Consider the following 11,685-nt stretch of genomic DNA (forward strand, 5'->3'; position numbering starts at 1 on the left):
TATAAGTCCTTCAAAGTGTATAGGTGTAATGACTAATACTGGGATCAGGTAACAATGGTATCAACATGACCTGTAGATAAGTATTTCTGGCTGTGCTCTTATTTTGGAATGCTTAGGGTAATGTCTGTAGTTGTTTACAATTATTGATAGAATTGGCTTTTAAAATGTTGAGGCTGTTTTGTTTTTTCCTCTGCAAGAGAAAGTTGAACTATGGACAGTATTAGGTTGTCAGCTATAAATATATTGACAGAATAAAAGATTTTAAAATATCTTTCTCTTTCTTGATACTCATATTTGAAAACCATTGGTATTAAAAGTAAATGAAATGAAACCGGAAATAGATGAGTTCTACCTGAAAAGCTTTAAAGATAGCTCTTATCAGAATTAAACAGATTGAGTGAAGATAGAAGTTTGACACTATGCTCCTTATTTTAGGGGCTGGAAAGGCATCAGTGGATGAGAAGGAAAAGGTATTTGTAGACGAGACGGCAAATGGGCCACGGTGGAGACCAAATCCCCATGAATTTACATGTGCTATATCTTCACCCAAAAAAGAATCAAAATTCCATGGAATGAAAAGTTTCATTGCTTACACAGTTATGCCATCAGTGAGTATAAATTTCCCATGTTTTCTCTCTTATTAAGATTTTAAAGAGTGATACATGAATTATTTTCAGATGACGTTATTGCTCAAGCAATTTATATAGTAAAATTTTGGTGTTGATGTTATTTCTCACTACATAAACATTATATTGCTTTAGCTATAAATATGATTAGTCAAGGTGTTCTTCCTTTTTGTTTCATTTTATTTATAGATAATATTTGTTAGTGTATTTAGTTTGCACAGCTATTCTTCCCAAGAGTAGTTACATTTTAACTAGAAAGTCTTACAGTAGTATTCCCATCCAGCAAAGCAAAAGATATAAAACATTGTGCTAAGAAATGGTGTACACTTAATAATTTCAAACAGCTGATAATATAATGTTATAAGACACATGTGGTTAAAACAAATTCATAAAGGCATTGAGTCAAAAATCACCAAATCTAGGTCAAAGTAAGTTAAATCCACTTTGTGTTGGGACAGAGTTGCAAGGATATTTCTTTCATATGACAATCATCTGTGATATGTAAGGAATTATTATTACAATGAATGTTCTTAAGTAGTCTAACTCTCCTTTTTGTGATATTGGTTTGTGTGATATATAATTTTTATTAAATGTGATAATTTGGTGAAACTTTTTTTTTTTTTTTTTTTTTTTTTTTTTCCACATCTTGTGAAATATTGCCGCAGAGTATGATAGTAGTAAGTATAATTTTAGTAATTTTCGACATCTATACATTTATTTTCCAGTTTTCTTCAACATCAGTTTCAAGGAGGTACAAACATTTTGACTGGATACAAGCTCGACTGAGTGAGAAGTTCCCTCTCATACCAATACCACCACTTCCAGAAAAACAGATATCAGGTAAGGACAAAGTTAAGTTAAACAGTGTATATTGGGAATAATTAATGTAGAAAGAAGCCTTACAGAGAATAGATATTTTCTCAGTGCAAGAGAAGTATTTGCTCAGTTTGTCATATCTTCTCAGAAGTACATGTATATATGTCAGATACATCTATAGCACTGTGAAGATATTCATTCTCATTTTCTAAATTTGGGCAGCATTAGTGCATAGGATTCTGAATCCCTTCTGTGAAGTGCAGGTGTCTGTCTTAATTCTTTTTAAGTATTTTACATGTTTATGGTAGAGTTGTCTTCATTTTGTTACATGCTTCATATTTTATTTGATTCAGAAAAAAAAAGAATTTAATAATCACAGTTTTATTGTAAGTTGATACCAACACTTGATTGTTTAATGAAATTTGATGCTTTATTTTTGCAGTTTGTTTCTCTGATCTTGTTATTGAGTTGTATTTATGAATTGTTTTGATAAAGTGTAAAGAGATTTTTGTTGAGCTGGATGAAGGTCGCTTGAGAACCTAGGTACTGGTCTAAAGTGCAGCCCTTCAGTCTTTCCATTAGTACCTGCTCTTTCAGTGGCCCTTCTGGCTTTCTAGTAGTGTTTCCTTGACCTTTCTGATGGTTTACCTTATGGTCTTCTCTCAACCCTCTCAGTGGTGCCCCTTCATTCATACCACCGGTGTCCCAAGATGTTAAATGACACCAAGGGATACATAGCCCCTAAAGCTAGTTGATTAAGTGTAGTAAAAGCTTAACGTAAATATAAAAAATTTACTTCTCTTACCACGAGAATACTTATATGAATCTGTAATTCCATAAAATGTGATGGCAACTTTGTTGCTCCCTTTTCCCTTGGTGCTCTTAGCTTTTGCTGTTTAGAAGTAACTTTTATGCTAGACATCATCTTTTGATTGTAATGTAGAATGTTAGTCATGCCACTTTTGCATTAATGTTGAGATCAGATTAAATACACCTTTAAGTATAGACTTGCCTCAGCGAACTAAAGAGATTAGTCCCATTTCTTGATATTAGTCTTAGTGTTACAGATAAATAGCTAATTGGTATTTTTCTCTTGATTGCAGGTCGATTTGAGGAAGATCTAATTGAATACAGAATGACAATGTTGCAGTCTTGGATAGATCGAATTTGTCGTCACCCAGTAGTAGCCCAGTGTGAGGTATTCCACCATTTTGTAACCTGTCCAAATGATGAGAAATTATGGAAAACTGGCAAGCGAAAAGCTGAAAATGACAAATTGGTTGGAGCAAACTTCTACCTGGCCATTGAGCGATCAGATCAACCTTTGGACATGATCCAGACGTAAGTATTGCTGAGTGACTCCAGTTACTGCTACCAATTCTTCCAATATAGTGCAGCGTCTTTATCCAACAACCAAACTTCCTAGTTTATCCAGAGACATTGTGATATGTATTAGATAGTTGATTTGTGCCTTTGTAATGATATATGTTCTCTCTCCACAGGGAAGCCAAATTAGAAGGGTACACTCGCTTCTTCTCCAATATGGATGAGGCTGTGAAGTTACTACAGAACACTTGCTTGGACCAAGCCAAAAAGCATCAGACAGCTTATAAGAGAGAATATAACAAGGTTTCACATGCATTCTCCAAGCTTAGTCGAGCATTTGACACAGATCCATCTAACTGTAAGAACTTTTTGTGTTTCTAGTTTTGATTGACTTGAGTTTATATGGTCTGTTTATGTATTAGTTGTTGCATTTTTATTTCAGTAAGAATTATGGGATGGGCAAAATGATAGGCTGATTTCATTTTGCATAAATGCATTGAGAATCAATATTTAGGTTGAAATATGACACTTTTATTTTTGTAACATAACACCAATAGATTTTAATTATTGAAGTGAATTATGGATCACAACATATTTCATTGGATTTCATTTTGAAATAGTCAAGTGAATAGGGTTCTAAATAGATTTTAGTTTTGGTAAAATATAAATCACAGTGTTGCTAATGGTTACCATGTTCGTAATAGAAATATGATCATAAAGTATTACACTGATATACACATATTAGGTAAGTCAGTATGAAAAAGAGGCATATTTACTTTGTCTTTGCAGGTGCTCCAGGACTGACTGAAGCCATCCATCATGTCAGTGAGGCTTATGCAGATATAGGCACAGTATTTGAGGAAGAACCAAAGCATGATTGGGATCCTTTGTGTAATCTTCTGTTCGAGTACAAGGGTCTGATAGATGGATTTCCAAGTGTCATCTCAGTTACCAAGGTTTGTAATCTCTCTGGAGTAATTATCTGAATAAACCTTATTAATTTGGAATCTGTAGGATGAACATTTATACATTATTTCTTATAATTGTGGTCATAACTAGACATAAAAGTATTATGCAAAGATTGTATGATGTAAAACAAAAATATAGATATTTGTATATTAGGGAAACAGATCTAAGAAAACATTTGGGATGATGTATAAATTCCTTAATCCAATGTATTGTAGATGATGTGAATTTGTAACAAGGAAAATATCTACCATAAATGCAGATTGCATGTAGTGATGCCATAGTCAACTTTGTTTGCTGGAAGCATACTAAGAGATGTAATTGTTTGTGAAAATAAATGTTGGCACAGTTAAAAAAAAAATGTCAGGGATGGAGTTTTTTGCTGCAAGTTCTGGCTTGTGAACAATCCCATCGTCGGGAGCAGGAAGCTATTAGGAAGAGAGCAATCAGTGGGTTAAAATGTCAGTTTCATTTTTGCTACTACTCAAAATCAGATAAAGATTGCATAAGATGAAACAAGAAAATTGGTGCTTAAGGCTTGCTTAAAAAATAAGAACTTGAGATACCACTGTGGTGTATCATAGAGCATAAAAATCTTTTTGTTATATATATATTTTTTTTTAAATCTAATTCCCCAAGGGGAGATGGTACCCCTCTGAAAATATTAGAATTGAGGTAAAATAGTGTTAGATTATGAGCCATTTCCACAGTTCACATAGAAATTCAGATTTGAATTTGAGCAATTTAATTCTTTGGAGCAGGAATCTTCAAATTTTTAGATTTCTTTTTGAATAAGTATAGAATGGCCTTAACATATTTATGACAGATGTGCCACATATGAGACGCCCAGGAACTTTTATTTTCGACTTCAAAATATACAGGCGGTAGTGGGTTAAGGGGAAAAAATGTTAGATAGATATTTCAAATGAATTAATTTTTCTAAGCAGACTATCTGTTTTGACCAGAAGAGTGCCAGCTCCAACAAGGACACCATTTCCATAATCAGCATTTTATTCCTAGCCACCATGACTGATGGCACAGGTTATATTACAAAAAATTGAATATTACACAAAAAATTAAAATGATGCAGATAATGAAATGTTACTTTTTTTGACTGAGTTATTAACTATTTAGAGGGATAATATGAAGTCTGTACAAAGAAAACAGCTTATCTGGATAAAGCAAATCAATAGGCAAATGTGGACATTGGAAAAGGTTAAAAAGTTATAACCATTTCTGCATGAAAAGAGAAAATCATTGTAAAGGAGAGGCATAAATTTCCTGCATAAAAAGAGAAAATGCCATTGCAAAGGGGAGGCATAAAGTCTTGTTATCACACCTGAGTATTGGTGGGTATCCGGTCAAAATGCAACACACCCAGCAGAGAGGCCCCTTATCTAAGTCTAATGCTTGTAATTTGGTCCATGTGATTGCCGTGAAGCAACAGAATTCAATGGATTGATTTTTGACCCAAGTGTCCCCCCCTCCTAGGAACGGTTTGCTTGAAGCCTTTGTTTGAAGTTTTCTGTCAGCATTGTCTTTATTTTGGTTAAGGAAATTTCTCACAAGGAATTAATGAAATATTCTTTAAAGATTTATTTTGAACAAAATTGTTGAGATAATTATTACCCAGTAAAAACTTATTTCTTATCAGGGAGCAATAGCAAAAAGGAGACAAGTGGAGAAGGAGGCTAGTGAAGGAAGGTTGGACTATGACCAGGTTCCTCCCATGATTAAGCGCTCTGACACAGTTGCGTACGCCCTTCATGCAGAAGTAGCACATTTCCATGATGAACGCACCAGGGACTTCAAGAAGGCAATGACTTCTTTCCTCACTGAACAAATCAACTTTTATCAAAAGGTGGGTCTTTGGATTTGTTTCTAAGATGATATAAAAAAAAGATAAAAATTGTGATTCCAAAGGAAAGGAATAGTTCCCCATATCTTTGTGTGTGTTTGTGTGTGTGTGCGCGCGTGTGTGTGCGTGTGCGTGTGTGCGCGTTTGTGTGGTGTGTGTACGTGTGCTTAGGTGTGTGTGTGTGTGTGTTTGCTTGTTTTACATTACACATTAGTGGAACTTTTTCATTAGAAAGGGTTAGTAATGAAGGGCATTTAGATTATGTGTTGTTCCTGCATTAAGGAAAAAAAAAATTATATTTCTGTTTTTCTGTTCTTTACAGGTAACTGACCGGCTACGGGAAGCATTACAGAAATTTAATGATGTTTAAGCTTGTGATACATTAGTAATGTATTTTAACGTTTGTTTAGCATGACTTGCTCACGGTATGGAAATCAATTCAGACCATTGGATTAAGATGAGTTGCTGTTTAATGTTCATTAGAAAGCCAGCAATAGTTAATACTTTATCATTATGGTACGTAAGCGGTCATAAAATCTTTAAAGTCAGATGATCAGTCAATTTGCAAAGAAAAAAATAATGAAATTGCTTACATTTCTTTTAAGACTTCTAGCATATTAATGGTTTATTTAATGCTCAGGATTGTGCATGTTTGGTAGAGGTTGATAGGGCTTCAGTAGAAAAACATCATACTTCCAAATAGGGCTGTGTAAATCCTTTTTGGTGCAATTTCATCATGAGAGTATTCCAAAAGGTTTTGACAGTGGATGATAAATTACCAAAATGGACAAGCTACTGCTTATAATTTGGGTGAAGGAATGGTAAAGAATGGGCTGAGGCTAGAGCATAGTAACACAGTCTGAGAATGAGTTGACTTGTAAAGAAATTAATACCACTGATATCATGATTCCTATTGAGGTTTTGGCATTTTGAGAACACTTTGCCACTGGTGGCACCAAGGAAGGATTGATAAATACATTCAGATAGTTAGTGCCAAACATCTTTTGTAGTATACAGTACTTTCACAGTATATTTATCATTGAGAAGCAATACACAATTCAGGGACAAGGATCATAAAACTACTTGTGCTGTATATATATATGGACACATATTTTCGATATGAATTACTATGCACTACCAAGTGCCAATAGTGACATAAATTTTTTTGAGTTTAGGCCATGATAGCTACCTGAACTGGTGCTCCAGATTATGAAACACGTTACAATATAATTGCTTATTTGATGTAAGATTTTGGGTTTGGGATGGCACTGTAAATGAGGTGTCTTGGAAATTCTATAAACCGAGTAGCAACAAGCTTTTATTTCACTGTAATCAACATACATAAATTTCTGTAGAGTTTCTTCTTCATACACCGTAGGAATTGTTGGTAATTGATTTTGTCCACTAACACTAAAGCTCTAAATTCCATGATATCATACAAAGTAATGTTACTTGTACTCTAGGCATTTAGTGCAAACATTTTGCATCCTCAGCCTGGATTATGGAAGATAGGGCATTAAACCAAAGACATGTGTGATAATTTCTTGTGGTCTGTTGTTTGAAGTATTTGGGACTTGATTGCTACATGAAGAGAGATTTCTGGACATATGTAAACAAATCTTAAATAACAGTTCATAAAAATCAGCAGAACGTGTTGTGAATGGAAGGTTTTGAGGTGAGCAATACAAGAACCTATATTTTGTTATGCTCATTGTAGCTTGTCCTGCTGCCAGTGAATTTGGAATCCAAACATTTCTGGTAATTCCAAACATTATGTTTTAATATATGTACATACTTTTATTTAGATTAAGAGTAGAGTTTTCAATATTCTGTCATTATACCATGTTCCAAGGCAACTGCCAGTATTTTTCCTTTTCTGCAAGGATTGTGAAAGTTGAATGCCAAGTCTGATAACAGGCTTGTTTAAACAAGAGTGAGTGCCTTAATTCATTGTCCTTTTATAGTTCTTTTGTTGAAGTCATAATAGCCTTACTGCTATAAAGCCAACTTGTAATATTTCTGCTGTATGGAGAATGTTGCATCCTCTGATGATAAATCTATTCTAATACGGGAGACTGAATATGTATAAGTAGATGAGCTTCCCAACAAGCTCCTTTTTCATAATAGCAGCCGGAAATATTACATTTGGTTATTTACCAAAGTTACAGTGTCCTTTATGAATTTGTCATTTCAAGATGTTTTATCATTTCTGGATGTAGCAGCTACTATTTATATGATTGTTTGTATAGAATACTACAAGATCAGAGATGATTAGTCATTATTGGTACCATTTTCCTAGTGCTGATAACCTGTGGAATGAAAGCAAGCCGGAAGAGATAAAATGTGCAAATGCTTTGCTTGAAAAAGTTCTGAGTCCAGATTTCATTCTTGTCATTTTTTTCATGCAGGTGTTTCCACCTATTCAAGTCCTGAAATGGATGAATTTTACACTATCATTTGAGTTTGGAAGTTTTGTTATTAGTACATGAGAAAATGGCCTTTTTCTGTTTTATTGTAGTTACTGTCTTTAATCTATCCCATAGTTATTATTACTGCCTTCTTTCAATTTTTAATTGATATCTTGGGATGAAAATAAGAATGACATTATTTTCAAAAAGATCATGTAACATTGCAAACTTATATTGATTGCACATTTTAGTGATATTGAAACTATTACTTAATATATTTACTTACTGACATTGGAAACAGTGGTGATCCTTTAGTTAAGAAAATACCTGACTGAAAATATAATTTGCAATAAAGGTGAACATCATTGGAAAGAATTGTTGCAATTGCATTGCAAGGAGAACTACTATTTTTAGATTCTTTTCAAGTCCTAGTCTAGTTTGTGCTATATTTCTTATTTCCTAAGTAATATTCTATGTTATTATTACTATATGACACTTGCACACATCACACTGAAGCACGCTGACATGGAACACTTACCTACGGCACCTGTGTGTTATGTAGTTATATATGGATAATTATTGGTTGTAAAGAGGTATAGCGTGTGTGTTTGGGTGGTTGATCTGTGAAGAGGTCTTATTCTTCAGCCCACTTTCTTATAGTCTGTACATAAATAGATATATTTGTGAAACATCAGTTTTATAGACATATGTTATATTTTTGAATTTTGTAATGATTTACACCATCTGCCACTTGCTCATTATTGTAGCTAAAACTGCATTGTGTCTTTTTAACAATAGGCATCTTCTTTCTGGAGTCTGGAGACTTTCTTTTTACTTTTGAGCTGTTACTTATATTCAAAGATTGCATGGTATGGATGTCTGTTGTCTTAAGTTGCAGTATTGGATGCTATACCATCAGCTTGTTTTTTTCATAATTGATTTAGCAGTAAATGTGTATAATGTATAATAATATATTTTGGTGTACATAATGTAAGTGTACTATAGGAGTGGTGCATAGTAAGTTTACCAACCTATTCACCTATACATATTGATATATATAGATATATATTTATGCGTGTAGACTTACAGACTTTTTTACAGCCTATTCAAATTTGTTCTTGAAATTCTGTGATGCAAAGAAAAAATGTTATAATTGTGCTACTGAACTCCTTCTAGCACAAATAAATACTTGTTATGCAGCTTCCAGTTCACGGGGGAAAATTATGAAAATCTAGTATCTGTAAACCTTCTTATTCTTGCAGGTCATTGTGCAACTCAGTACAGTCATTTGTGAGTGTAGATTGACAGATTGTTATTATTATTTTTTCTTCTTTATTGATTTTTTTTTTTCATAGAAAAACTGAGTATTTACCCGGTTGTATACGTTTGCTTTATAAATTTGACGGTTTCAGTTGTGGTGATATGTGACTGAATATTTATTTTCAGGTTTTATCAGCATGCCTTATTTAAAGTAATATGTTATAAGATTGCAAATGTTTATATTGAATATATGATAGTCTCTTCTTATGTGAATATATGTAATAAAATATTGTCATAATATTTTGTTTGAGCTTGTTTCATTAATCATGAACCTAGAAATACTCATTGCAAATATATGATTGGTTACAGGGTAAAGGATATTGCTGCATTTTGGATGAACTTCCATCATATGTATTTACATTCCATCATTCTTCCCCTTTCCTTTTCCTTCTCTTCTTCATCTCCTTGTGTTCACTTCCTAAAGTGTGCAAGCTGTGCTGAAAGGATGAAAGGCTGGCTTTGCGTCAGTCATGAAATGCCTCTTTTAAGGACCCCTATAAGGACCATGAGGTGTAGTCTTTCTTCCCCCACTTATTTCAGGCTCGGCATGGCCAATAAAGATTTTTTTTTTTGCATTATTATGGGCATTAAGGCTTGCCCCTGCATCAACTAGCCTATCTAAATTTGATCTCACTGGTTTCCCAACCCCTGCCTTTCCTTTGACCACGGCCAAGACCACTGGTACTAATACTTCCTCTTCGTTGTTGAATGGCAACTCTATTCATTCAGAACCAGCCACCCAGGTAATTACTCAGAATGCATCCCTTCCTCTCTCCAAACCTCCTCCCTCAATCACTTGCCCGTTGTTGTTGTGGGGAGGCTTAGGAGACGGAGACTTAGACCCAATGCAGGGATCTCCCCTGCCTAGGGCCTCAGCCCTCAACTCAACTAACTTTAAATGGTCTTTTCTCCCTCCAGCTCTTTCGTTTCCGCCCCTTCTCCAACCCCTTCTGCTATCTACTTAAGGTGTAAGAGCCGTGCTGAAAGGCTGAAAGGTTGACTTTATGCCATTCCTGAATGGCCTGAGGGAACCATGGGCACAGTATTCCTGTTTTGTTGTTTATCCCTTAACCCTCAAGGGGACCCTGAGGGGTGGACTGCTTATTCCCCCAGCATAGCCAAGGCTTCCCATGACCAGTAAGGAAGAAGTAATACCCATATTAGTGGCAATAAGGCTTGCCCTTTCATCGAATAGCCCCACCAATTTAAACTCTCCCGGCTTCCCGACCACAGGCTCTCCTTTGACCACGACTCAGAACACTACAGCTACTACCCACTCTTCAATGCCTACTAGTGCATTATCGAGACTCCTACTCTCCCAACTTCCTCAATTCTACCCCCACAGCCTTCTTCACCAATCACCTCATCTTCCCTTATTACTACCTTACAGCTTTATTCTCCATCTCTGTAATATTACCCCCCTCAACAATACTCCCTCTTCCACACGTCCCCGTCCTTCTACCGCCCACTACTCTACCAATATCTTAACTACTCTATTTAGCCCAGACAAATGGGACCGATTTTTCGTGACCCCCACCCCCCTACAGCTCCTTACTCAGGCAACACTGCTCTTTCAACAATGTCTCCAAGAGCAAGTGGGCAGAGTCCCCGTCCGTACCCGACCCGATCGTTCCCGTCTCGTTACAGTTACATCTGAAACTGAAGCTGTAGCATTATCAAATCTAACTCATTTCTCTGGCATCCCCTTTCCTGCAGAACCTCATCCAACTTTTAATACTTGTACTGGAACTCTCTCTATCTCCCCAGCAAGCTGCCCAATGGATATCGATCATAACCGACCAAACTGCGGTGGCCCCCTTAATGTATTTTACAGTTACCAGTGTTAGTCTGAGGTACCAACTCTCAAATACAAAAATGGTCTCACTCTGCGTGAAGCCAGACATGAAGCACGCCAACTAGGTTTCTCTCGTACTCCCTACTCTAGTAATGTCGCTCGCTCTGCCCCTCCCCCTCCAACCCAGGATTTTCCTACACCCTCCCCTATATCTACTTACTTTCCTACGTCCACTTCTAACTCCTACCTTCCCCAGTCAAATTCTTTTGCCACGTTAAATCCAGACAATCCAATCTCAACTGCCTAAACACCGTCCCCTCTTCCTACCCGCAGCAGACAGACTAAACGTTCCACTCCTTCTCCCACCCCCCTCACCTACCTTTAACTTTATTCCTCAGATATCAGTCTCCTCTTCCCCTCTTCATAAGAAAACCGTTGTCTCACAAGGCTCTCCAGCCAATTACACTGGAGAAACCATAGAAGATATTCAAAGCTATATGCTTGAGAGACAGATTTTCACAATTCATGCTCCCTCCACACTCGAAGTGACTGCCGATATCCATCCTCCTC

The 11,685-nt window shown here is 35.8% G+C and overlaps 1 protein-coding gene across 3 annotated transcripts in view; it reads left to right on the forward strand.

The window, feature by feature from the left end:
• Window positions 1-9,560, forward strand: part of SH3PX1 (sorting nexin 33-like protein SH3PX1) — a 26,621-nt gene extending 17,061 nt beyond the window's left edge. For all 3 annotated transcript variants that reach the window (XM_070124593.1, XM_070124595.1, XM_070124592.1), the window contains 7 exons: window positions 436-608; window positions 1,352-1,466; window positions 2,546-2,783; window positions 2,945-3,126; window positions 3,558-3,724; window positions 5,389-5,595; window positions 5,915-9,560. In XM_070124593.1, the coding sequence (XP_069980694.1) occupies window positions 436-608; window positions 1,352-1,466; window positions 2,546-2,783; window positions 2,945-3,126; window positions 3,558-3,724; window positions 5,389-5,595; window positions 5,915-5,962 (1,130 nt within the window). In that variant the 3' untranslated portion in view covers window positions 5,963-9,560. The remainder of the gene's footprint in view (window positions 1-435; window positions 609-1,351; window positions 1,467-2,545; window positions 2,784-2,944; window positions 3,127-3,557; window positions 3,725-5,388; window positions 5,596-5,914) is intronic.
• The last annotated feature ends 2,125 nt before the right edge of the window (window positions 9,561-11,685 follow it).

This window comes from Penaeus vannamei, chromosome 8 (assembly GCF_042767895.1).
Source record: "Penaeus vannamei isolate JL-2024 chromosome 8, ASM4276789v1, whole genome shotgun sequence".
Lineage (NCBI taxonomy): Eukaryota > Metazoa > Arthropoda > Malacostraca > Decapoda > Penaeidae > Penaeus > Penaeus vannamei.